We start from the raw sequence: 26,852 nt of genomic DNA on the forward strand, positions 1-26,852 counted from the left end.
GCAACAACACGCTTACCTGTGATGATGATTCCTGAGCGCCAGCCATCGTTACCAGCAGCACCAGCGTCCCTAAAAGCGCTCCTAATCGCAACCTCGACGTCACGGTCGCCATTATGTCAGCTCACTGTCAAACACACCTCCTACGGCGACGACAAATGTTACACAACACCTCACGCAAATCACCACAAAGCGTCCACAAATGATTTTTTCACTTAAACCCCAATTATCACAGCTGAACACATGCAAAACGGTTTCGGTTGATTTCGGTTTCTTTTCGGAGGTTCCTTCGCCAATCCCACGCGCGCGCACGCTTGCGTCAAATAATCCCTTCGAAGGCGCTACACACTACACGCGCCTAGCTGCGTCACGCGTTTCAAAGACTTCGACCGTACCGTGGTCCTCACATCCCCATCACCAATCACCCAATGCGTTGCGCTGCCCTCGTCATCGAAACCTGCGAAATCGAAAAAAGAAACAAAACAATTCATTATTCATCGGGGAACGGGGGAAGGTTTGCATGTTGACTCAATTCGTTGTAGATTCGGATCAGGAATTCCTTGCCCAAGGCGCATTGGGGTCGCACGGGAGATACATCACAATTTCAGCACTAGGTTTATTTGATCCGATTGGGACCATAAATTGCGCGACCCGGTGATGACATTTTCAGATCGTAGTGGAAAAGGCTTGGTCATGGCAAAATCGATCACACCAATTTGCATGAGTATTTTCGTTTGGTGTTCTAATATTTCGTAGGCAACCTTAAGTTGGTGAAACGTGGTCGATGGAATTATCATCAGAGTAACATCTGCTTGTCTGTGATGTTTTCTTACCCGGATTTCTTCACGAACATCATCTGCTCGCCATTTGGGTGGATTTCTGGGCGCAAAATTTCTATGTATATCCGTCTTTGGGACACGCGATGTTCAACCAAGGCGCGATCACAATGATCTTGATTCCAACTTCATCGTTGTTCCATTCTTAATAAGCCGATGCGGAGCATTATTTTTAATAAAGTTATTACGGTTGTTCCGCGACGTCCTAGCGATGGCATCAGGCAGTGCAGATTGCTGCAAGGACTGGTTAACCAGAGTGACTTATTGGTTAGTTTTTCATGTTCACGACTGTCGTCGCCGTAAACATTTGTCCGGCTTTTCGGGGTACCGGCGTTGCAGTGGCGGCGTCGATGTTGCTGGTGCGGTTCTGGATGAATCACGAGATCGAGATTAGTGAATCGGATTGTCGTCTGCTCGTGGCCGCAGTAAGGTAAGTCTATGAGGCAGATGCTGCTGTGGACGACCGCGGAATCGGGGTGACCGATCGTCGTAGATCGTTTCGTTGCAAAAGAGGACTTAATTTTAGTTGCATGTCGTGCTCGAAATTACCTGGCTGAAGCGCCGTTGCATGGGAGAATCATGACTCAATTTGTTTGGATCGATGATTGGTCTATTTTTTAAGGCGTGCAATTCAGAAGTAAAACAAATGGTTGTGAAATTATTTGGGGCAATAAAACTTACAGTAATAACGATTTTTGAAGAATTACTTGGGCTGTAGGCAACTTCTTCGAACATGATGGGCTTTTTCAAAACTAATGGGGCTATTTTATAACACGAGTCGATCGTAATTTCATGTGACTCGTTAGATGTCGAATTATACAAAGCGAGTTTGTCGATAGATGTCGAGTAAATAGTCTTTTTTTCCTTCTAAACCATAGAAGGAAAAATCTGCTCAACAGACACCCTAACAGGAAGGCTAGGGTAGTGTGGGGTTAAGGCTGTCTTCTACAACACTAGTAAAAGCCAGGACTACTCTCTTCTCGACCCACTAAAACACATTTCTATGGTCGCCAAACCCTTCGTCTCTCCGGAACCACCAAGAAGGTATTGCTCCAGAGAGGGGCTAGTGCACATCGTACCCTCAAGGTTAGCTGTGTAGCCTAGCTGCAACGAACATCGATGACTCGCCCTGGAGAGTCCATCATGGTAACATGCTGGCGCTTAGCCAGTTTCCCGAGTGGTCCTCGCCACTCCCTTTGTTCTCGGAAGGCGGGCAGGGTCAACCCCGCCCGCGCCCAACTGCTTTGCAGACATCAAGAACTGATGCCCACGTGCAACCCGATCTGACCTGCCCGCAAAGGAAGGGTATCACTACCCTTCAGGCCCTATCAGATGCACCCGAAGGTTGCAGACAGCAGGGTCTAACCTACCCCGACCCTTGCCGGGGACCCCTTTCCAACCGCGGGCTCGGATCCAACCCAGTAGACCGACGCCACGACAGCACCACTACCGAGACTTCCTCTCCGCGGCCACTTAATCGTTGTAAGGGTCGATCTCGACCGCAGGGCACCGGTGTGACCTACGAAGCCGACTCCGAACCCCTGGACCACCTCTTGTACTGCATCTGGACTAGCCATTCTCCGAGTCCACGCGCCACCTCCTCTGTAGCTCCCAGACGATGTGGGTAATAGCCGTTGAAACGGCGTTCCAGCCAAACTCATCCCTACACATCCTCTGGACCAAGTTGTCCGGAGTTGTGTCCTCCCCGCATGTGGCAAGCATGCGGTCACGCATTGTGCGAAAACGCGGGCACACGAACAAAACGTGTTCCGCCGTTTCCTCTAAACCATTGCACACTGGGCATTCGGGAGAATCCGAATGCCCGAAACGGTGTAGATACTATCGGAAGCAACCATGACCTGTAAGGACCTGTGTCAGGTGGAATGTAACTTCCCCATGGCGCCTACTAATCCAACTATCTACCCTCGGTATCAACCTATGGGTGTCTTCCTTTGGTGGAACTGCCCCACGCGCGCTGCCATTTGACCATGGAGACCATCCTGACAGTCCTGCGTATACCTCTTGTGCCGCACATTTCGAAGCCCTCCATGTCCTCACTGATAAGAATGCTGATAGGCACCATACCAGTAATGACGCAGAGAGCGTCGTATGACACGGTACGATACGCGCTCGCAACCATCAGGCACATAAGCCTGTAAGTTCTTTCCAGCTTCCGTCGGTAGCATTCAGTACTTAGCGCAGTGCCCCACGTTGGGCCGCCATACCTAAGTATGGACGTAGCAACACTAGCCAGAAGCTTGCGCTTACTGGCGTACACCGCAGAGCTATTGGACATCATCCGGGACAGTGCCGCAATAGGTGTGGAGGCTCTTTTACAGGCATAATCGACGTGGCTACCGAAGGTAAGCTTATCGTCGATCATCACGCCCAAGTGTTTGACGGGGTTCTACCCCATTACCCCGAATGCCACTACCCCGAGCGCCATTAACCCGAACGCCACTACCCCGAAAGCCATTATCCCGAATAGGCCATTACCCCGAAAGCCGTTACCCCGAATGGGCCATTACCCCGAACGCCACTACCCCAAATGGGCCACTACCCCGAACGTCATTTCCCCGAAAGCATATTTTTAGATGGGTTATTTTGATGATTTTTTATATTTTTATTAATGGTATTTGGTATTTTATATTTTTATTAATTTAATAACATTACTGATAGCTTTAATACCAGAAGATATCATTGTAAAGAATAACCTTAAAACAAAATAATGGAATAATACGTATTATTCCTTCGAGACTTCGAGCGTAAGGTCGTCGGCAAATCTCCACTCCCACTGGGTACTCTAACCTCAACACCTCGTCGTATATGACATTCCATAACACCGGACCCAGGATGGAACCTTGAGGGACTCCTGAGGATATGTGAAAGCACTTCCGACCCACCTCCGTGTCGTAAACCAGCTAGCTTTCGAGAATCTTGTACAAGTACTCCGGTATCCCCAGACGCCAGACGCAAGAGCGCATCGGCAATAGCAGACCAGCTGGCGCTATTAAACGCATTCCTTACATCCAGAGTCACTACCGCGCAGAAGCTAATTCCCCTCTTCTTAGACTGGAGTGCTTTCTGGGCGGTTTTTGTAACCGACAAGATAGCGTCTACGGTGGACCTCCCCTTCCGGAAGTCGTACTGGTTGCTCGAAAGACCATTTTCGCCCTCAGTGAACCTCAACATTCTTTTGAGGATGATCTTTTCGAGCACGATACTGTAGTGAACCGCCAGGTAGTCGCTGTGAGTGTAGCTATCATCTACTCTCCAGTTCGAACTACTTGTTAAGCCAGGACTACAAAAGAACACGCCAATAATTGACTCCGCTCCGTTTTGACTATAGGTACTGTTGGTACCGACGTTAGCCAAGTCGACATCTAAGATGGCCAGTGTTTCTAGCAGGATCTGACCCCTTTGGTTCGTGAAACGGCTTCCCCATTCCACAGCCCAGGCATTAAAGTCACTCGCTATTACCACCGGCCTTCGCCCTGTAAGCACGGTCGTTAAGCGGTCCAGCATTTGCGTGAACCGCTCAATCGGCCACCGCGGAGGCGCATAACAACTACTGAAGAAGACGCCGTTTACTTTGGCGACCACGAAGCCCTCATAGGTAGTAAACATCAACTCCTGCACGGAGTATTTACCCGTCGTCCATATCGCCGCCATTTTTCTGGTCCCATCCGAGACCCAGTTGCCGATGGGGCGGGTACTCGGTATGGGTCCGATATGATGGCGATATCCGTCTCCCACTCAGAAACCGCCTGACAAAGTAGTTGCTGAGCCGCATCACAGTGGTTCAGGTTCAGGCCGGACATCCTGGACCACCCATCGGATGTCTGTTTTTCGAGGATTTCCCGGTACAGATCATACAAATGGGCGGACTCGTGCAGCTTTGGGCCTTATGACCTTCAGCGCCGCATCGCCTGCACAGTTTGCGCCTGTCGGGGCCTTTGCAGTCCCACGACTTGTGTCCTGGTTCCAGATACCTGAAGCAAACCTCTGGTGGCTCGTGGAATGTCAGGTGACATACACACCAACCCACCTTTATGCTCCCTACTTTAACGGACTTTTTGACGTCCGCCACAGGTAGCTGAACCAAAGCTATCTGTGTCCCTGCTGGCCCTTTCCGTAGCTTAACGGCTGCGGCGGCCACCTGCACATCGCACTGTTGCCGCAGTGCCGTGACGAGCTCTTCCACTTCGGTGATCTCATCGATGTCCTTGACCTTCAGAGTCGCCTCATGTGTCAGAGCCCTCACCAAGGACCTCCTCTGCCAGCCTCTCATAGGCGGCGCCCTTGTGCTCCTTCTGGCGCTTCAGCTCCAGGATCATCTCGCCCGTACGAGTACGTATAATACTGCGTCGCCTTTCTCGCGCTTGGCACATGCCATCCTACGCCTTGGCTTGGCGTCCTGCACTACTACCTGCGGATTCGCCTTCTTCTTCCGCTCTACCTTCGTCCAAGGGGGGTCCTCCCCTTGGATCGCCCTGCTCTGTGGCTGTTGAGGGCCCACCAGCGGTCGCAACCCCTTGTTCCCATCGTTCCGGGACGGGCCAGCCTTTTCAGGCCCACCCTTCCCAGCTTTCCAGGAACCCTGGCTGGGGTCCGACCTTCCGGCATTTTTACTGACTTTCGGGGTAATGATTCGCCTGGCCTTGCGGGCACCGCCAGACAGCTCCTCGCCTGACGATTGCCTCGCAGAGTAAATAGTCTGGTGAATAGTCGAGTAAATAGTCTGGTTGCAGTCCCGAGCAAAGTCTTATAGCAAATTGAAAACTTATTTTGATGTTGTGATATTGAAAATTTTGACAACTCAGGTTGTTGTCGTTTTAGTCGTTTTATCGGTTAAAACATCAAAAATGAGAGCAGAAAAATGTTCCTGTGACAGCAAATTGAAAACAACTCCTGCTATCGATTATAGCCAATTTATAACTGTTTTTGTTATCAGCGTAAGAAAAATGAAGAATTGTTAACTGGAGAGTTTTCGGATATAACTACTTTACATAGTTTACCAAAAGATATAAAACTATTTTAACACTTAATATTTTCATTAAATTAAAATGACAGCAAACCGAAAACAAAATTTGAAATCAAATTAAGTAAAGCTGAAATGATATCAAAATGTGATATCAATTTGTTGCTGAATACAAATCATGTTTTCAATTTTCTGTAATTTTGTTGTTGTTCTTTGCTCGGGGTACTAGATAGCATAAAATGGTGTATTAGGCAAAAATGTCCAGCTGATTATGAGTGTTTGGTAGCTTGCTTGGTAGTGGACATGTAGAACCGACCAACCGGATCTGGTCCTGTCGTGGGTGTCGGAATGGCCCCCGTGGGAACTTTAGAATTCAGACAAGGCCGCCTTGGTCAGGACACCCCAAAGCTAGGTTCTTTCATGATGATTTTTCATATCCATCATCTTAGTGAACGTAAAAAAGACCAATGGCCATTCCTGCCCGTGGCCACCGGAATGTGTCCTAGAGGAGCTAACTTCGAAGAAATTTTGGCCATAGCGCCAAAATTAGGCATGCGAAGGCCCTATATTCACCATTTTTCATATACACCGTCTTATTATCCATAAAAAGGATTAATGACCTCTCTGGGCAATCCGTGGCCACTGAAATATGTTCTGCTTTTTATGTTTATCCTGTGCTTTGGTGATAGAAACCTGATTCTTCGCCTGCAGGCATCTAAGAAACTGAAACCAGGAACTGCGTCAGAACTCTTAAAATTTCTCTAGGAATTCCTCCGGGAACCCCTCTAGGAATTCCTCCAGGAACTCCTCTGGGAGTTCCTTCAGGAATTCCCCCAGGAATTCCTTCAGGAATTCCTTCAGGAATTCCTTCAGGAATTCCTCCAGGAATTCCTCCAGGAATTCCTCTGGGAATTCCTCCAATAATTCTTCAAGGAATTCCTCCAGGAATTCCTCTTGGAATTCCTCCAGGAATTCATCTAGGAATTCTTCCAAGAATTCACCTAAGAATTCCTCCAGGAATTCGTCTAGGAATTCCTCCAGGAATTCATCTAGGAATTCCTCTAGGAATTCATCTAGGAATTCCTTCAGGAATTCATCCATGAATTCCTCCAGGAATTCGTCTAGGAATTCCTCCAGGAATTCATCTAGGAATTCGTCCAGGAATTCATCTAGGAATTCCTCCAGGAATTTCTCCAGAAATTCCTCTAGGAATTCTTTCGGAAATTCCTCTAGAAATTCCTCCAGAAATTCTTCTAGGAATTTCTCCAGTTTTTTTTTTCTAGGAATTTCTCCAAAAATTCTTCTAGGAATTTCTCCAGAAATTTATCTAGAAATTCCTATAAAAATTCTTCTAGGAATTTCTCCAGAAATTCCTCCAGGAATTTCTCCAGAAATTCCTCTAGAAATTTCTCCAGAAATTCCTCTGGGAATTCCTGCATAAATTCCCCTAGGAATTCCTCCTTAAATTCCTCTAGGGATTTCTCTGGAAATTTCTATAGAAATTCCTCTAGGAATTCCTCTAGGAATTCCTCCAGGAGTTCCTCTAGGAATTCCTCCAGGAGTTCCTCTAGGAATTCCTCAAGAAGTTCCTCTAGGAATTGCTCTAGAAGTTCCTCCAGGAATTCCTCCAGGAATTCTTCTAGGAATTCCTCCAGGAATTCCTCAAGGAATGCCTTCAGGAATACCTCTTGGAATTCCTCCGGAAATTCCCCTAGGAATTCTTACGGGAATTCCTCTAGGAATTCTTACGGAAATTCCCCTAGGAATTCTTCTAGAAATTCCTCCGAAAATTCCTCTAAGAATTCCTCTGAAAATTCCTCTAGGAATTCCTACAGGAATTCCTCTATGAATTCCTCCAGGAATTCAGCTAGGAATTTGCCCATAAATTCCTCTTGGAATTTCTTCAGAAAATCTTTTAGGTATTTCTCCAGAAATTCCAGTATAAATTCCTCTAGGAATTCCTCCAGAAATTCCTTTAGGAATTCCTCCAGAAATTCCTCTAGGAATTCCTCCAGAAATTCCTCTAGGAATTCCTCCAGAAATTCCTCTAGTAATTTGTCCACAGATTCCTCTAGGAATTCCTCCAGAATTCCTTAAAGGAATTCCTCCAGGAACTCATCAAGGAATTCCATTTCAGGAAAAATTACTAGAGAAATGTCTGGAGAAACTCCTAGAGGATTTTCTGGAGAAATTCCTAGAGGAATTTCTGGAGAAATTTCTAGATAAATTTCTGAAGAAATTCCTAGAGAAATTTCTGGAGAAATTCCTAGAGGAATTTTTGGAGAAATTTTTAGAGGAATTTCTGGAGGAATTTCTAGAAGTGTTTCTAAAGGAATTCCTAGAGGAATTTCTGGAGGAATCACTGGAGGAATTCTTGGAGGATTTCCCGGAAGAATTCCTGGAGGATTTCCCGGAGGAATTCCTGGAGGAATTTCTGGAGGAATTCCTAGAGAAATTCCGGAGGATTTCCTAGAGGAATTTCTGGAGGAATTCCTATAGGAATTCCAGGAGGAATTTCTGGAGGAATTTCTAGAGGCAATCCTGGAGGAATTCCTAGAGGAATTCCTGGAGGAATTCCTAGAAGAATTCCTGGAGGAATTCCTAGAGGAATTTCCGGACGAATTCCTAGAGGAATTTCCGGAGGAATTCTTATAAAAATTTAAAAAAAAAACTAAATGTGTATAACTTTATTGCGAGCTAGGACTAAGAAGTAATATCCAGATCATGCTGAACAACAATAAGGAAAATGAAACTTAACTTTAAAGTTTGTTCAAAATGTTTGATGATATCGGTGTCCGGCCGTTTGGCCGAATGTCTTTTGGCTGAATGCCGTTTGGTCAAATTAAAATCAAAGGAATTTAGAAGAATTTGTTGACATGCTAGTTGCAGATATGAAAATCAGAAATATTCCCTTCTTTTAATCATAGGCTATTCTTTTTAGTTTTACCATACAAACAGAGATTAGTCGGCGCTGAGATTTCCATTATTTTATCAGAGATTTTTCCTTCTTTGAAACATAGGTTGTTCTTTCGAGTTATACTGATGTGGGAAACAGAGTCATTACCACTTGAGTTCATAATTCATTTCCGGCAAACGGCGTTCGGCCAAATGACCCCGAACCGTCCAGTGATAACGGGCTCTTAATGAAAGCAAACAGAAACGCCTCTTATTACTTTTATCGGGAGAAAATGTATATTTTTATGAAAATATACTCCAACTGTAGTATTGAAACTGTGTACACGATGAAGCTCATAGTGACGAACTATATAATGTTTATTTGTTGAATTTACAGAGAGTGCGTTCCAAATCATGTAATGGAAACCAGTTATTTTTTTCTTACTCCTGACCATTCAACCTATACCTTCACCTGTTCTACACCAGTTTTACAGCTGTTTATGCTCATCATAATTATCTGGAAGAAGTATGTGGGTTACCATGCCACCGAGGTGGTACCCTGAACCGCATTTATCTCTGTCTTTCTCTTCGGTTCAGCCAATTATGAGTGCAATCCATCAACAGTTACGACTTCCCATGTCGTCGAGCGATTAATGTCACTGAAGATCAAGCCCACTCAATGACGACGATGCTCTACACCTGATGGTTACCCATATGAGCCCATCACCGCAACAGGTTACGATGAAGAGTTATTAGAACATAAAGCCACACTTCGGAGACTGGAGGAGCCATTCACAACCTTTGAAGGCATCTGATTTACCGCAACATTTTATGCTGATGCTAAACATCCCGTAATCTTTAATGATGCGTTCGTTGCCTTCTTCTAGTTTGCGTTAAACGTATTCTTCTTCGCCGAGTAAAGAAAAAGAAGCCCATCACAGCACGAGCCTTGCAGCAGCACCACCGCGCAACCACGCAAGCAAGCAGGGCGATAAATCAATTTTAAAATAATAGGCCTTTAATGGCTACTGGCAATTAAACGCCTAACGATATCCTGGTTCGGTCGGTGACGATGGATGCTAGAACCAGACTCAGATTCCCCATCATCAGCAGTACGCGAGATTCAGCGTGTATCCAGCTGAAATTACCTATCTAAATCGCCGTCATCGCGTCGCGTCACAGTCACAGTCATCAGCGGTGTAGGTTAGGTACCTACGTTTTGCGACTGCATTAATCTTTAACCTTTCGTCGTTCACTTGCGCGCGCGAAGCGAACTGCTAAGAGGATTGCGAATCGCTGTGAATTTAGTGACGGTGTGATCTATTCCGTGGGCACGCGGTTTTGATGAGTGAGGGTATGGGATACGTCGCATAATTTATTTGATGATGATTTGGATGGGAATTACTCGGGCTACATGTCCAAAGAAGCCTGCAGTCAATTTTGAAAACTTACTGGGGAAACTGTTCAGGTTCACGAATACGTTATTTCATAACACCATTATTGGCATCAATGTGCACCACAGAAATATGTGCTCGATGAACAAATTGAAATTTAAATTGCGAAAAAAAAAACTCTACGTTCTCCGGCGGGAATCGAACCCAAACTCCCGATTTGCTAGACAAGCGCTTCTATTCCTACAAACTACAAAGCCACCTGATCGTCTTCATCACCTGATGACGTAGAACTGATCTCGACCCCACAATAGCACATGCTTAGCTTATTTTTACAATTTTGGATGGCATTAGGTTAACATTTAACAAATGCATTGCTGTGCAAAATGTAGGGTACGAGCACTGGTTTGCTCAGTGCAAAAGGAATTAATTCTCAAAAAAAAACCTCGGCTAACCTACGTTAGTTACCAAAATCAGGGATGAAAGCTTTCAATCTATAATACTGGACAGAATAGAGTGCGCATTGACCGATTTTCTTACAAAATGCTCAAGTTTGCAGGTATCAATTTCAGCTTTTAGTGTACAGATTGACTTAAAAATTTAACTGGAGACTCTTGAAAACTTCAAATTTAATTTAATAAGAAATTAGACTATTATATAGGTTCTTAAAGTTATCGCAAATCTCACATATTGAGAAAAGTTGCAAAATTTTGATATTGGAATAATTCCGAAATTTGAGTATTTTTGCAAATATGTTATTCTAAATAGACGTGTGCGCCGAAGCAGTTTTCACCGGCGGCGGCGTGTACAGTAATTCGAGGCAGCGGCGGTGGCGTAATTGGCGTGACCATTTTTTTTTTAATTTTTTTTATGAAGTGCTAGTTTTAGCCATTAAAAACTGTCAATACAGAATAGGATTTGTTTCTTGTCCCTAAGTATGAAAATCAGAGGTTTTAACGAAAGCTATTTTTATAAGAATTATACTAAAAATTTTAGAGATAATCCTTGAGGACGTTTACCAGGAATATTATTAAGGATTCCTCTAGATAGAACCTCACAACGTCGTACGTCTCTTCTTAGGATATTCTTTTCTAATACTCATTTAAGAACAGTGCTGTCATAGCAATGTTCGAATTTTTTGTTGGAGTTCTGTTTGGGTCCTTTTCAGGAATTTCTCCAGGCACTCTTTCAGGCTTTTTTTTTTCAAGAATTTCTCCGGAAAATTCTAAATAGATTCTTCTGGGAGTTCCTCCAGGGGGCTTCCTAGAAGATCCTCAAATTCTCATCCACGGGTGGGATTGTTAACTTCTCTAGAGAAACCTTCCTTCAGGGATTCTTTCAGATTTTTTCCCGATGACCTATGAAAATCCCTCCGGAGATTCTTTCAGGAGTTCCTTTAGAAATCACTCCAGGATTTATTTCTTGACGTTTCTCCAGGAATATCTCAAGCAATTCATCTTGGAATTACTGCACAGCATTCTCCAGTTTTCCACGCATTGCATCAGAGATTCCTTGAAAAAAAAATATATTTCTAAAAATTTCTTTCGGTCATTCCTTTAAGAATACTTCACAAGTTCCTCTAGGGAAATTGTATCAGGGGATTTTATCCACTAATACTATTCAGGCATTGCGTGAGAAATTCTTTCAAGAACCCAGAAGTATTTCTAGGAGTTCTTTTAGGGTTCCTTTTAAATCGTCCTTTTATAAAATATAGTAGGATATTTTTCAAGAATTCTTCTAGTACCATTCTCTGAAATTTCTGCACGGGTTCCGAAGAGTTTTTTTAAGGATTTCTTCAACAACTTCGTCATGACTTAATTCAGAAATTTCTCTAGAAATTTCCTTATTTTTTCCAAAAATTTCTCATAAAAATCCTCCAAAGCCATCTCAGATGTTTATTTCCTACCCCTCTGTTGAGGAAATTAAACCAATGCGTCCAATTAACTGAACTTTTTTGGCAAATCCCAGGAGTTCCTCTAGGTATTCCCTAGGGACTTCTCCAGGAGCTCCTCCAACGATTTTTTTCTGAAATAGTTCCAATAAAAACAAATCTCATCAGAAAATTTTTAAACATTGCTATAGAAATTTCTTGACGTAACTCTCGAAGAATAACTGCAACTTGGTTTATTGTCTTTCATAAAATACTTCTGAAAATGTGTGTGAAAGAATATCTCAAAGAATTCCCGGAGGAATCTCTGACGGAATCCCAGAAAATATTTCTGAGAAAATCACAAGTGGAATTCGAAAAAGAAACTTTCTAGATATTTCTTCGGTAACCCCTGACGAAATTTTCTAAATGATTCCTGGAGGACCCTTGGAGGAATTTCTGGAAGGATCGCTGAAAATTATCTAAAAATTCTGAAAATAAAAAAAAAACGTAGAAAAATGTACAAGGTAATCTCTTACTGACTTCATAAAAAATCTACTACTGAAGCTGTCGGAAGCGATATTTCAGAAAGAATACCTTAGTAAGAACTTTATTTTGATACAGCTTCTTACCGATTTTGGCAACACGAGGTGAATTTTATGTTGCCAAATTGGGGTGTTGCCAAAATCGGTAATTTTGTTTTGTGGTTTATTTTCAACTTTTATACGTCAATTTGGCTTATTTTTTAAATATGTTATAGAAGTTATAGAATGATCCCTGTAGGTGACGTTTATAAATTACGTCATGATTTGTAGAATTGTTGATTTTGGAAATTTAATGAATTTTGATTTTTTGAAGAAGAGTAACGCTAAAATATAAATACAATCACAAGTACAAACGATTTTTCGGTAAAAATTTTTGGTCAAAATTTTTTGTTGCCAAAATCGGTAAAAAAATGTTGCCAAAATCGGTAAGAAACTGTACTAAAATCAATTTCAAAGAGATTTTTAGAAATCACTTTTTGACAGCTGGGCAACTACATGACAGCTCCGCCCAGTACCAAATGCGACTAGGGGTAATTCAACAAATCGCTCCGATACTTCAAACTGATTTTTAAATAGGTTCCCGGGCACCAAAATTCATAAAAAAATGTATTTTGGATCAGTTTTACATGCAGATTTCAAATATGGAATTATCTCAACACCGCTAAAGGAGCCAATTGTATAGCAAAAAGATTTTTTTTATACACGAAGCTCCTTAAAAAAATACCAAAAATCCCTCCACAAATTGGTCCTGGATTTTATTCAGGGGATGCGAGTGTGGCAAGCAATGCTGAAAATGTCATTTCGACATATCTAAATTCAACCACATCCAGCTCATTTTAGAAGCTCAACCTGAAAATATGGTAAATGAAAACATGTACGGCTACACCAGCTCTACAAGAAGTCACGGAAAATTGCTCTTTATTAATATTTAAGGTAAATGTCACGGACTACCTGCGAAAAATGCCAATTGATATTCACCATGAATATCATTGGCATTTTTCGAAGGTAGCCCGTGACATTTATCTTAAATATTCGAAAAAGATCGGGTTTTCCGTGACTTTCTTGTAGTCCTGATCTAGCCGCACAAGTTTTTCATGTAACATTTGCTCAGGTTGAGCTTTTAAAATGAGCAGGATGAGGATGAAAATAGATATGTAGAAATTACATTTTCAGCACTGATGGCAAAGCATCCCAATGTCAATGAATTTCGGAAAATATCGCCGTAGTCATAGCCGTAGTTCAACTTATTTAGGCATACCGTATGCGTGATAATGTTTGCACCATCTTACAAATAAGGCACCCATATCACCTGTACACACAATGTCGTGGTTTTTATTGCATGCACGTAAGCTCTAACTCATATCACAGTAGGTTGCGGGTAAAAAAAAACCGATTTCTTAAGTTTCAAATTTGCACCATGAAGGGGTAGCAGCGGTAGTCGGGACTTGTCCACGCGCAAATGTTAAAAAAGACATTTCAGGAGTGTTCAGGAGAACCGTAAAACAGTCTTAGACCGAAAAAAAGCAAGAGCAACTATTCCCGAAGGTGTCCACTGGTCGTCCAAGGTTAACATGGATTAAGAAAGCTATCGCTGCCACCAAAAATAAGATTTGGGTGAATTATATGCGCTCAATGAGAAAAATGGCAAAGAAACGCGAAATCAGCGACTTAACGGCATGGCATTTCGAAAAGGAAAATTACGGTGGCCTTTATGATCCTTCGACTATAGAAAAAAAACTTACATTATTACCGATGGCATCCAGGAGCTACGAGTAGCGCCATATAAGAAAGTCTTGAATTTGCCCGAACGCAACCTCCGTTTTTTTCGATTTCCGAAAAACTATCGATCCGTACCAAATTCCACAATCAATAGATATTATAACTTTTATTTGTGTGTCAATGTCTATACCATAAGGCAATGTCAAAATAAAAAAATAAATTCAAAAATTGTTAACCTTGACTTTGACACTACCACGGATACTTTCCGACATTTGCGCGTGGACAAATCACGAGCTAGGTTGCCAATCAGTCATTATGCAAATGTTAAACTAAGAAAATCAACACTTTTTATTCACAGCCTACTATGATATGAGTTATAGCTTAAATGCCTGCAAATAAAACCAATACATTGTCTTCACAAGTAAAACTGGAATTTTATTTAACGATGGTGCAAACATTATCACGCATACGGTATGTATTCTGTCATTTTACGCTTATTTGTCCCATGTTATATGGGATTCCCATATAACATGGGATAATTGGGCGGAGAACTGCAGTATTCACGTGAAAACTAGTGCATTGAGCTGAAAAAAGTTGAGTTTTGTCCAATTTTTGGGTGCTTCGGACCCCGAGTACGTCACAAGTTGGCCCCCAAGAATCGTTGGATTCTGTCCCAAGATAAGTTTATTTAGTCGCATGAGTGGCAGTGTGAAGATAATCCTACCAGCGGGATTCCGTACACCCATTATACTGATACCCTTGGCGTTATATTTTTCTGAAATAATAAGGTCAATTGTTCATTTTGAAAAACTATCTCAATTTTTGAAAAAAATTGAAACTATAAAATTTCGCAGTATTTTTTTTTTTCGAGAATAACACAGTCAACACTGTCGAGTTATAAAGTGTTCCTGCGGTAACGCTTTTTGTGATATTTTAATTCTAATCTTTTGAATATTCCTTCTGTGATTCTTTCAAGTCTTTCAAGAAAATTTTAAGTTGGTCAACTAGTTGTCTACCAATGGTCCAAAGTTGGGAAGGATAGGGCTCTTCTATATGAAGTTAGAAATATTTTAGAAAAAGCATAATTACCCGATAGCCAACTTTAGACTGTTACATTTCCGGAATCAAGTAACTAAAATCAATTAAATTTAAAGCGAATATGACTTACATATACAATAAGCTTTCGAAAACTTGTCACACGGGGAAAAAAACTCCCACTGGCTTGAGACAAAAATTGAAAAAATCCTATTTAGTTGAACACGTGCAGAAGTGCTGTTCTACCAGAAAACAGCCTGAACAGGTTCGCGGCTTGGCTCAAAAGTTTGCTTAACGATTCTGACCCGTGAAATCACCAGATGAAAAAAAAAAGATATTGAAATTTTACATGCAAAAACCCCTTTATTAATCCCCCCCCAAAAGAACTTAATTCTAAATGGCTTTACTTATCTGCTAGTGTTGTAAGTGTGTAAAAGTATATCTGTGTATCCCAATGGCGAAGTCATCGGGCCCCGGACGGTGTACACCGGAGCCAGCCAGGCGGTTTCACGGCACGACTGCGGACCGCACATGCAGTTTGCTAACCTTGGCCTTCACAGGATCTTCCACGACGACACATTCGGTGGCATTAACAAATAGGCCTAGGGTGGGATCAACGGATATATAATGGTTCTGGCCACTTCACTTTTATTGGGTTTCTTACCGATCTCATTGCACTTTTGATCTACTCCATACTACGCATGCTACGCATGCAAAGTTCCGAAAGAAAGAAACTATCTAATAACCCCACAGGTGACTTAATCTTGTTCACCGCACTTGTTTGAGGTATGCTTCAGCACAATCTTGTGTTCTTTGGTGCAGAACGGGTCAATCGGAACTAATCGTACTACTCGTAGATAATTTGGTTTAGAGGATTGAACTCAGCTCTCATACAGATCTATATCCACCACTGCACGATAAAAAAGGTTGTTCGGCAATTGAGTGTTTTTTTTAACGATCAGTTTTAGTACAATTAGATCTTAACTGAGTTCTGTGCATCGGGTTTCAGGTAGACAGATTCGTGAGACCGGCCTAATGGTCTGTTGTCCCACCGCATAGACAGGTAGTTACTCATTCGAGTGTTTCGCCGATCTTCGATCGGCTATCGACGATGGGTTCTGTGGTTCTGTTGGTGATTGTTCTGCGGTACATAATTGGGAACCCCAACATTCCTTTTGATCTGGGATCATCCATTCCACAGCATTTATATAAAAATCTGTCGCATGCTATTTCGTAGCAGGTGACAAACTTTTGATTTAGCTTAAAATTGTTAACTCGGGAAAACATTGTATCGATTAGAAATCGCCAAAACGTCAACACCACTTCAAAATTCAAGATGTCAATTATAGTTAATTTTATTTCCTCTAATTGAATTAAATATAAATATGTTTTGAAAGGAAGTAACAACATCTTCAAGAATAAATTGAAAAACAGTTTTGAGATGCATGTTCAAAATATACTTTACGCGTCATATAATAAATGAAATCACCATTATTTTGTTTTTCGTATAAACAATTTTGAGTGAAGAAAGTTTATTATATACGTCATGAATGCTCAAAGTTTCATTGCATTCGGTTCATGGAATCCGGAGATATAACTACCGTACAAGTTTGAGCCTAAGGATTTCAAATTTTCATGATGTTTTTCCCACAGGTAGGGCTCATGGATACATGTCATCGTACACAAATAACGTAATGCTATAGAAGGAGTGGAGTTCAGCGTAGCTACGATCAACACAAAAACTTTTAGGTTTTCATACAAAAAGCTCTACAAAGGACGAAAAGACCAATTTTAGCGTTACGTAATTTGTGTATCCTGCCCATTAATTTCAAAAATCGAGAAAAATTCAAAGTCGCCTATTTTCCCGGAAAACTGGTGGGTTTTTTTCCCATGACAATACTCACTTTGAAATATCCTATTTTAAGGACGAAGCATCGCAGTAGTATTTTTTTTTATGAAAATGAAAGCAAATTTTCTCAGGAATCCAAAAAAAATATGAATGGGAAAAAGTTTTCCACAAAATTTTTCACCTTTGAGTAAATTCGTAAAGAAATGTCGGAAAAACTATGCCCGAACTCTTTGGAAATTTTCAAAAAAAAAATATTTTTGAGAAGGTTATTTCATAAGCTTTAATCGCTGAAATTTTTGGAATGCCCTTTTTTCGATTTTGAGCTATGACCAATTTTGTGAAAAATATCCAAATAAGCCATAAGTATAAGCCTCTTCTATGAAAAATCATAACTCAAGAACGAAGCATCGTAGAAACAAAGTTTTTTTCATGAAAATGTACTCAGGAATAAAAAAAAAATATGAACTGGAAAAAGTTTTCCGCAAAATTTTTAACCGTTAAGAAAATTCATAAGGAATTTCTAGCATTTCTGCACGAATAAGCGAAAATTGTTTGATACAATGTTTTTGAGAAAGAAACTTTATAAACATAAATTCCTAATCTAATCTAATCTAATCTAATCTAATACATACGCAGCCAGTACAAGAAAGCATCCTGGAAAATAATCGGGTTAGATTAAGCCCGACTATTTTTCTTGTCAATATTGAAGCTTGTGGCATATTAGGAATATAACACAAGCGTCAAAGCGGCCAGGCCTACTGCGCAGTATTTACCGCAGAGATGATTCTTCGAATTGCCTCGACTTCTACATTTTGTAACATTTTGTGTCGAAACAATTCTAGAATCTACAGGGGTGGAAGGATGCGTGGACATACCGTACCAAACGCTCCATATTATACGCAATTGAATACTGGTTGAAATATAAATATTATTGCAAAAGTTATTAAGATTCAATGTTAAATAATATATGTTGGAAAGATCTCACCAATCTGTTGAGTTGCTTGTTGTCCAATGGTGTGCTTGAGGAACTTTCGACAGTTGATCCTTTTTTAAATTTTGGAGCCTGATAACATCACAATCAAACTTTCCCTTGCAGAATATTCTTATGGACCCATACACTTTTTCCTAAACACAGGACGATGTCCTTTCCACTTGTAAAGGGATCGATTTTTTTAGAACCACGTCGCTAGATGCAAATTTCTTCATGGCTTCTGCCAGTTAAACACTCGCGATCTCAACAAGAAAGGCATATTGAAAAGCTAAGCTTTTCCTATATGTGTTCTCCACCAGCATATCAGCCATCACTAAATAGCCTTCTGCTGGATTGCTGCACCATCCGCATAACCATTTTTGCCTTTCTCGTTCACCTAAGTGAACTGAAAGGCTATATGTTCACTCAAAAATTTTTTTTTCGATAGGAGGCTCGGAGGGTCAAGTCACATATACCAATCAACTCAGTTCGACGAATTGAGATGATGTCTGTATGTGTGTATGTATGTGTGTCTGTGAACAAAATAAGTTCACTCACTTTTAAGGCACTTCCCATTGGCCGATTTTTCGGATTATAGCTCGAATCGATCCGGAATTTTACCGCATTGTTTGCTATTGAAAATGATTCGGATTGGTCAAGGCGTTTCGGAATTATGGCCAATTGAATGATCCGGACCAGCATTTTTCACCCGAGCGACAGGTGTAACAGCCTGCTTAAGTTGGTGCGCGACGACCGTGACGACGGACGCCGCAGCCCGCAGCGCCGCTGCAGTCGCTGCACACCACGAGAACGAAAGTAAGAGAGAATGTGAGAGAAAACGACGACGACGAAAGAGCGGCGCAACGTGCTATACTATACATAAAAGCAAAAAAAAGCCTAAAGTTGTCACCCATCACTAACGAACCACGTATGAGTGTAATGATGGCAACATGTCCTGATATTTCAAAGTTTACTTTTAAACAGTGGAACCACGTAGACTTAATGGGGGGAAGGGGGTGGGTCTGGCCAAAGTCTACGCTCCATATAAATTTAAAAAAAATTGTATGGACAAAAGTCAACGACGGGGGGGGGGGCAAATTTTGGTATACGTGGTTTATGAACAGCCCCTTCGGAATGACGAATCAGTCGTACGACCGATTGCCCTCCTCCCCCTAAAGTAATACGTCATCGAAATGGGACAACTGGCATCCGAGTGCATGGGCTGGGTGGAGGAGGCTGACCGAGCACAGCACCCCGCCTCACTGCCATTCATGGTTCGATAGCGATGGCGATGCTAAGTGACGGACGGGAGGCAGTCGAAGGTTTTCGTTTTAAATTACGTTCCTATAGGATATTTACCTAGTTGATCGCGGATACTGCCTTTCCGCGTTTCGTCGCGAAACTGGGACTAGTTTTGAAGTGCATCCCACCAAGGTACATATTTACATATTCTAAGGTAGTCTTAGATGTCAAAACTGGCTGAGCGGCCATTATTTTTCACCGTGAGAAATTCTGGAAACAAATCCCCCGCCACCTCGAATTCCTTTGAAATTTCGCTTCCTCTGCTTTTCTCCACAAACTAAACGTCATGCTCAACCTTACAAATTGTAAGTTACAATAGGGGGATTCACTTAACAGCGTAAATTGATTAAACTGATTAAACGTCGCGATCACCAAGGCAATCTTTGATTATTTCATTCACAAAATCATGAAACTTTTCAAATAAGCAGAAAATCATGGCTTACGCAGCAATTTAATCTGTTTAGTGAGTACCCCTAATATATAAAAACCTTGCATCCCACTACCGGCACCAATGCAACATCAATGCTGGGATAGTGCGAGCGAAAGGGGGGTCACTCGCGAATGATGTTGTTTGCCCACCGAAAATCTGGTGCGCGCGGGCAGGATCAGGATCACGCACACAGCCAGCGGTGATGCGCGGACCGGACAGCTGACTGGTTGGGTTGGGTTTCGGTTCGGGTGGCTGTGGGTGGTTGTTGGGTGGTGCCGCGCCATTCGGATGGACCGAAACGAATAAATTAGATTGATGGATATAAATAAAATAGGGTAAAAGTCCCCTTCTTCGGCCTAGTACTGAATATCGTACTCATTTTGTCTCAAAGACTAGAGATGTGCGCCGTCGAGATTTATTACTTTACGCCGCCGGATGTTTTGATTTTCCAGCACGCCGCCAGCTTAAAACTCATCACGCCGCCGAACTTAGAATTTCCTCAATAATCTTCAGAAAATAATCGATTTAAGTTTAGACGCTCCCAAAATGAATGCATGCCATTCATTGCCGAATAAAAAAAAATCCTTAAACGATCCTGTTGAGATTTTAGTTACTTTTTTAGTCATTTATATATCATCATAAAAAAATCCTAGCAAATATCATATTCTTCACACAAGTTGTATAAAGCATGCAACGGCAGCATGCATGCTTTTCCCCGCGTGACGTCATAACGACGTTCGTTTATAATGAATTAAAAGCTTTGGCTGTTTTCCTACTCTCCGCATCGACCAATGTGGCGCTAGCTTCTATGCGCGAAAAATCGCTAAAAGTAAATCGCAAAAATATTGTATGGCGAATAGAACCTAATGGCGTATTTCTCGAAGTGAAACACATTATTCGAAAAAATATTTGGTAGCGGTTGTGCACAATGATGACCGGTTTGATGCCTACCAAATGTTTTTTCGGTAAAAGCTTTTGATTTCGAGAAATTCGAGTTTAGATGCTTTTCGCCATACAAAATAAAATGATTTTACTCCTGTTGAGCTACATTGAACGCACTCCCTGCCGGTAATCCATTCAGATCCTGTTGCGGATTTTACCCCGTAAAAGACTCACACCTGAAAAATTTTATGCCACCAAAATATTGTCACACCGCTTTTCCCATAGATTGAGTTTTGCCGCCGAAATTTCTGAAATTCTCCCCCCCCCGCTCATCAATTTTCATTTACGGAAGCACTCGCGAAAAAATCTGACATCACTGAGAACGCACTCTCTCGGTTGGCACAATGAATACATGGTTCATTCAGTTGCTAGATGCCATGCAAAGTGACGTGTGAGTATTTATTTTTCCTCTTCGAAGATTTGATCGAAAGTCTATCAACGAATGAAAAATGCAATAATATTGTTACAAAAATATTCTTAAGATACCACATTCAATGCAGCAAATTAGCCGCCGCCGTTTAGCTATTTCACCGAGTTTGATAGTACACTCTTAAATCGCGTTCTAGCTGAAACCGACAGACAATTCATATACACTGAAAAAACCGACATGGTAATTTTGACCGTATCGAGGGTGAACTTAAAACACTTTTACTACTTGATTTTGGTAGACCATGATTCCTGCTTGAACGTACAATGGGAGGGGTTGAATTTACCATGCTGCATAATGTTGACATTTCATGGTATTTTTGAATGGGATTCCATAGTTTAATTTACCATGCGCATGGTAAAAAGCAAGCAATAACATAGTACGTTTAACCATCGTGTAATAGTTTCAGTTACTATGCATTTGATTCCGTTAATGGTACTTTCATCTCTTTTGTTTAGATTTAAAAAAATCCTTATGATACATGCAATAGCTTTATTGGCTTTCAATAAATAAATAACATGTATAAACACAATAAACATAATGATTATCTTTCTAAAACGCCATTGGCGTACGGCGGCGCTTTTTGGAAACGTGCGGCTAAGTGGATTTCGAGGCATGCATCGGCGGAACTGAAGACAGATCCGGCACCGGGCGATGCGTTGGGGTTTCCTGGAAACTGAGGCCGCTGGCGCTGCGATGCTGTTGAGCTGTTACGATTGAGATTGTCCTGACGGAGACTTTTCCACAAAGTTCACTTCCTTCATTCAGTCCCGGGTATCGAAGGAATAGTCCTGAAACTGTTACAGCTGTTCCGTGAGCTGCCTGGTAGCCGATTTGTTGAATGTGGAGGTTTCTGCGTCGTTCGTTTTCGGAGGTACTTCCTTGATTCTTCCACAGACAAACAGACGTAACTCTTAGAGGAAATTCATCAAAAACTTTTGCCCGTTGTCATTTCTATGAGCGCACTGCCACCTGTTGGTAGAACCGCGCGCGACACTGTCGGCCATGATGGATTTCGATTTGACGTTTTGCTGACACGCACACGACTACACAATTTGCCTGTAATTTTCGATTGCATGATTCAGCAACGTGTACACTGGCAAACGTCAAAGCGATCGAACACTAGCGCATCTGGTGGAACGATCGCGCAAATCAAATGAAATTTGAATTGATCGTTAAATGCATGTGCCAAGTCGTTTTGAAGAGTGTTACGTCTGTTTGTCTGTGATTCTTCTATGGTTTGAGAAACGAAGCGACCGGCGAAGTCGGAGTCCTGCATCTTCGGTTCAATTGCAAACGGTGGTTTGGCATTCTGAATACACCGCGGTGGAGGCGGTTTTAGAGGAGGCTCCACCGTAACCAAAAACATCATGCAATAAGTGTCGGAACTTCTGGCTGCCCTTTGGGTGATGAGAGTTGCGTGTTTTTAGATTCGTTGTCTACCGGTAAACAACCGTTAACCTGAAACGTATCGTCAATATGACAGTGCCGGGCCGACTCAAGACACAAGAGACTCTCCGGCAATCCCAGGGTCGGCTAGCTACCGGGTAATCAAGGGGGTTTCGCGATACAAAAACTAAACACAGGAACTTTCACGTTTCTTGATATAATTTATTAAAAATCCTATTTGTTGAGTGTGCGTGTTGTTCTGTGTATAATTTGAGTGTTAATTTGTTAAGTGTAACCTATGCTAGTTGGACGTACCGGTACATACCGCTGCTTCTAGTTGATGGCGCGTTTGGTGGCCGACACAGCGACTCCTGTCCAGCTGTGCGGTCGGAAATCTCGCCGGATGGCAAGGCGAGCGGGGCCGGTACTCGGCCGACAGGACCAGCGGGCGTTGCTGGGGGGGGGGGGGGGGGGGATGCAGGCGTCTTCCCTCGTGGGCGCAATCGGCCGGCCGTGGGCTAACCACCTTGGACGGCCGAGAGGGGTAAGCTCCTTTACGATTAGGGCCTGTGCCCGAGAATCCGTCCGGAAGGACGGTGTGGCTCCTTTACAAGTTAGGCGCGGGAACCGTTCCCGGTTCTGCGGGCCGAACCGTGTGCTGGACGGTAGAATCTAAAGGTCCATACAAAAGAGGTCTTATTGGACGCAAACACATTACAAAAATGTTCCAAAGAACAGTACAGGATATTTGAATTACCTGAGCAGGATTTTCTCCCAAGCCTCCACTTAGCTCTAGCCAAGGAAAGGGGGGGGGGGGGGTTAGTCGTTCTCAACTGCCTTATCATTGCACTAAAAAAACACGTCTGCAGCACACGGACGCCTGAGTATTTCTAAGAGGCCAAATTTAGGCAATGGCCGCTACAATTTACTTTTCTCCCATTCCGTTATTCCACTTAATTTTAATTTTAGCATTCAGCCAGCCATGTTTTGAAATTGGTAGCCGACGAATACATTCACAGCGGTACTGAACCCTATCACTTCTGTGGTATTTCCTTCTGTTTTTACACAAGAAACGTGAAGGGTCCGACAAATACAACAAATACAAAACAAAAACCAACAATTTGTAACCAAACGGTTACAAACCTCCCACGATGACGGTGGAACAGGCTTCCGGAAATACTGGCTTCTGTTAGTGGCAGCAGGTACCGAGGTTCTGTGAATTTTAATGAATAGTGTATATAATCAATATTATTTGATTTAATCAACTATGAGCCAACTCACTATGAACGCTTTCCACTAAGTTTTCTGTTCACTAAATGCACAATTCCACAATTTTGCTTTAATTATCTATCACATTTTTTTTATGAAACCGACGTGGCAAACATTTCATTCTGTGGAAATGGCCGATAACGAGAAAAACTTACCGAAAAGGTGTGACTAAGCATGAGAATTGTATTGGAAAACATGAACATGGCTCTCACAATCACGAATAGCGTAATCAAGATAACCACGTTTAATGGTATTGATTACTATGCGCTTGATCGTCAAATTATGGTAATTATAAGGAAAACATAGTAGTCATTACTGATATCATGTTCATTACGACTATTTTTCGGCATGGTAAAATTAAACATGGTTGAATTATTAATTTTACTATGTTTTTTTTTTCAGTGTAGGATGTGTGTTCCATCATTAGCAATCTTACGCTCCCATATTCATCCTATTCGAAAATAAGCGAGTAGGGTAGTGGAAGTATTTTGGCCCGGGGCATGAATTTTGGCCCACCCTGGGGTTTTTTTATTACATATATCATATAATCTCTACCAAATCTTGGCAAATGATTATTGGAACTTCCAATAATCATTTAACTGAGTGGTGCGAATAGAAGCGGTTTTATTTTTCAAGCTAGCTAACACAAACCTACACACTCCCGGCACACAGCTTGTAAACACGCACGAGCGTTCAATTTTCTTGCAACCTCCTCTCTCAGCGCAGTTATCAAACACGCCGTCGCGACGCTGTTCGGAAATGGTAAACATGATCAATCCACCTTTATTCCAATTTTGTTCTCGTGTTAAAAGTTTATTATTTTCCATTCGCGATGGAAATTTTGATGGATAGTTGTTAAAAAAAAACAGCTGAAATAGGCTCAAAACAATGTTTATCCTTCTCCTCGCTTTCCAACGGCTTGACAGCGGCAAATGGAGATATCGTGACAACAGTTTTGATAACATCCGCAGCACCTAGATAACGATACTCTTCAATTAATCACACAGGTTCAAAAAGGGTTAACATAACCTCAATCTTCAATGTTTGGCTCCCGCTAAGAGAGCATATTCGCCTTGACGGAGGCTCTCTGAGAGAATTGCGCTTGCGTGAAAACAATTTTTTTTTTAACAAGGGAAAGGATAGGAGCTGCATTTTCAAATGCATCTAATTCTTTATAGATTTTTTTTTAGCAAAACGTTCTTAATGTTATCGAATGAGATTTTGATACGCTATATTATAGACATAACATTGTGATTTGAAAACTTTTTGTCTAAAACCAGTTATAATGTAGCTGATTGAAAGTATATTGCAAAACATTAACACTTTTTTCAATCTGAAGTCCCTAAAATATTTTAGAAGCATTTGAAAATGCAGCTCCTATCCTTTCCCATGTTAAAAAAAATTGTTTTCACGCACAGCGCAATTCTCTCAGAGAGCCTCCGTCAAGGCGAAGCGAAAGTCCGCGACACTCAGTCATTTACCAAGATTTGGTAGAGATAATTAATAAAAACCCAGGGTGGGCCAAAATACATGCCCCGGGCCAAATTACCTCCACTACCCTATCTTCTGGAACAGGTTCGTTGACATTTTCCGGTGCTAAACAGGGTGTACATGATGACTGTGATAATTGTTGGAAAACTATATCGTCGTTACAGGTAAAATTACGTTCGGAAATGCCAAATTACGTCAGAGGATATTACAAATTTATCTGCTGTGTATATTTTGCATGGAAAATATGTCAAGATTTTAAAAAATGATTACTTGAATATCTATATGATGCCTCAATATTAAATATTACGGCGATTGTTTTCTAGAATTTATTCTCTGAAACCAAGTAAAATGGTTCTCCTTGGATAGTTGGGGAAGATATTCGGAATTATAAAAAATCTACAATTGAAATTTTGATCATGCTCATATAAAATATATCCATATTGAGTGGACTTAATTTATCACTTGTGTTTTGTTGAAAGGATACTTTATGGCACGAGAAAGGCACCATCACCGGTAGGTGGATTAATTAGGGTTTTTCAATAGTTGAACTACAGAAAAACACTCGAAACCGCTGTCGAAACGCGACCGGACTCCAGGCACTTTTTACGTAAAAACCAAGTAAAAACCCTTCTCCAGGAGAAGTTATATTCAGGCTTGATAATCCTCCTCGAAATCAAAAGAGTTTTGCAACATGCTCTAGAGCGGTGTTTTGCTTTTGCCTCGTCGCGAGGGAGCGAACGAACCCCAAACAGAGAGGCAATAAAAACTGAGTGAGGAAGAGGGGAACGAAAAAAGAGCCGATGATTATTTCGGGTTTTTGAGTGCGATTTTCGCCTCGAGAGTCGGTCTTTGTATGGGAGGGGAACTCGCGAGAGCTTTTTGAGTGTGAGTGGACGTGAGAAACACAACAAGAAATTATGAGTGTTGGACGAACTCCTCGCTGCGCGGCAAGCTCGCGCTCGCTGCTGTTGAGGATTTGCGTAGAGATTTCTGAGTTTTATTTTCACTCCTCAGAAAATCGCCGAAATCGCTTCCTCATTTTCTCGCGAGGGAGTTTCTATCAAGCCTGGTTATATTTCCAAAACCAAAATATAGAACGTACAACCGCACACTTGCTTTTCGAGACAATCATTGTTATTTAGGGCAATTAAATATTGGAGTAAAATATAAAATTCGCGGATTCCAAAAAAAAAAATGACAACGGAAAAAATAAACACCCGTACGCGCTCACGGACTGCTGCGATCTCCAGAAACTTTATAAACTTAAATTCCAGTAACTTATTGGATGTACTTGTTTTCGTTACTGAGTTATGGGCAATTTTGTGAAAAATGACCATATAGGCCTTTTCTTTGAAAACCTATAATTCAATCGAAGCATCGGATAAACAAAGTTTTTAATTACAGTAAGTGCAAAATTTGTTTCTACGATGCTTCGTTCTTGAGTTATGCTTTCTCAAAGTCAGAGGAAAACAAAATTAAATCCATCTGAGTTTTCCGGGAAAACAGGCGACCCTTAT

The 26,852-nt window shown here is 41.7% G+C and overlaps 1 protein-coding gene across 2 annotated transcripts in view; it reads right to left on the minus strand.

Annotated features, from left to right (window-relative positions):
• LOC109401731 (mucin-5AC-like) overlaps nt 1-26,852 on the minus strand; it is a 445,165-nt gene that overhangs the window by 375,570 nt on the left and 42,743 nt on the right. For both annotated transcript variants that reach the window (XR_009998759.1, XM_062856730.1), the window contains exon 2: nt 17-454. Coding sequence is in view for 1 of the 2 variants with exons in the window: in XM_062856730.1 (XP_062712714.1) it covers nt 17-112 (96 nt within the window). In the remaining variant the exon portion in view is untranslated. The remainder of the gene's footprint in view (nt 1-16; nt 455-26,852) is intronic.

This window comes from Aedes albopictus, chromosome 3 (genome assembly GCF_035046485.1).
Source record: "Aedes albopictus strain Foshan chromosome 3, AalbF5, whole genome shotgun sequence".
Taxonomy (NCBI): Eukaryota; Metazoa; Arthropoda; class Insecta; order Diptera; family Culicidae; genus Aedes; species Aedes albopictus.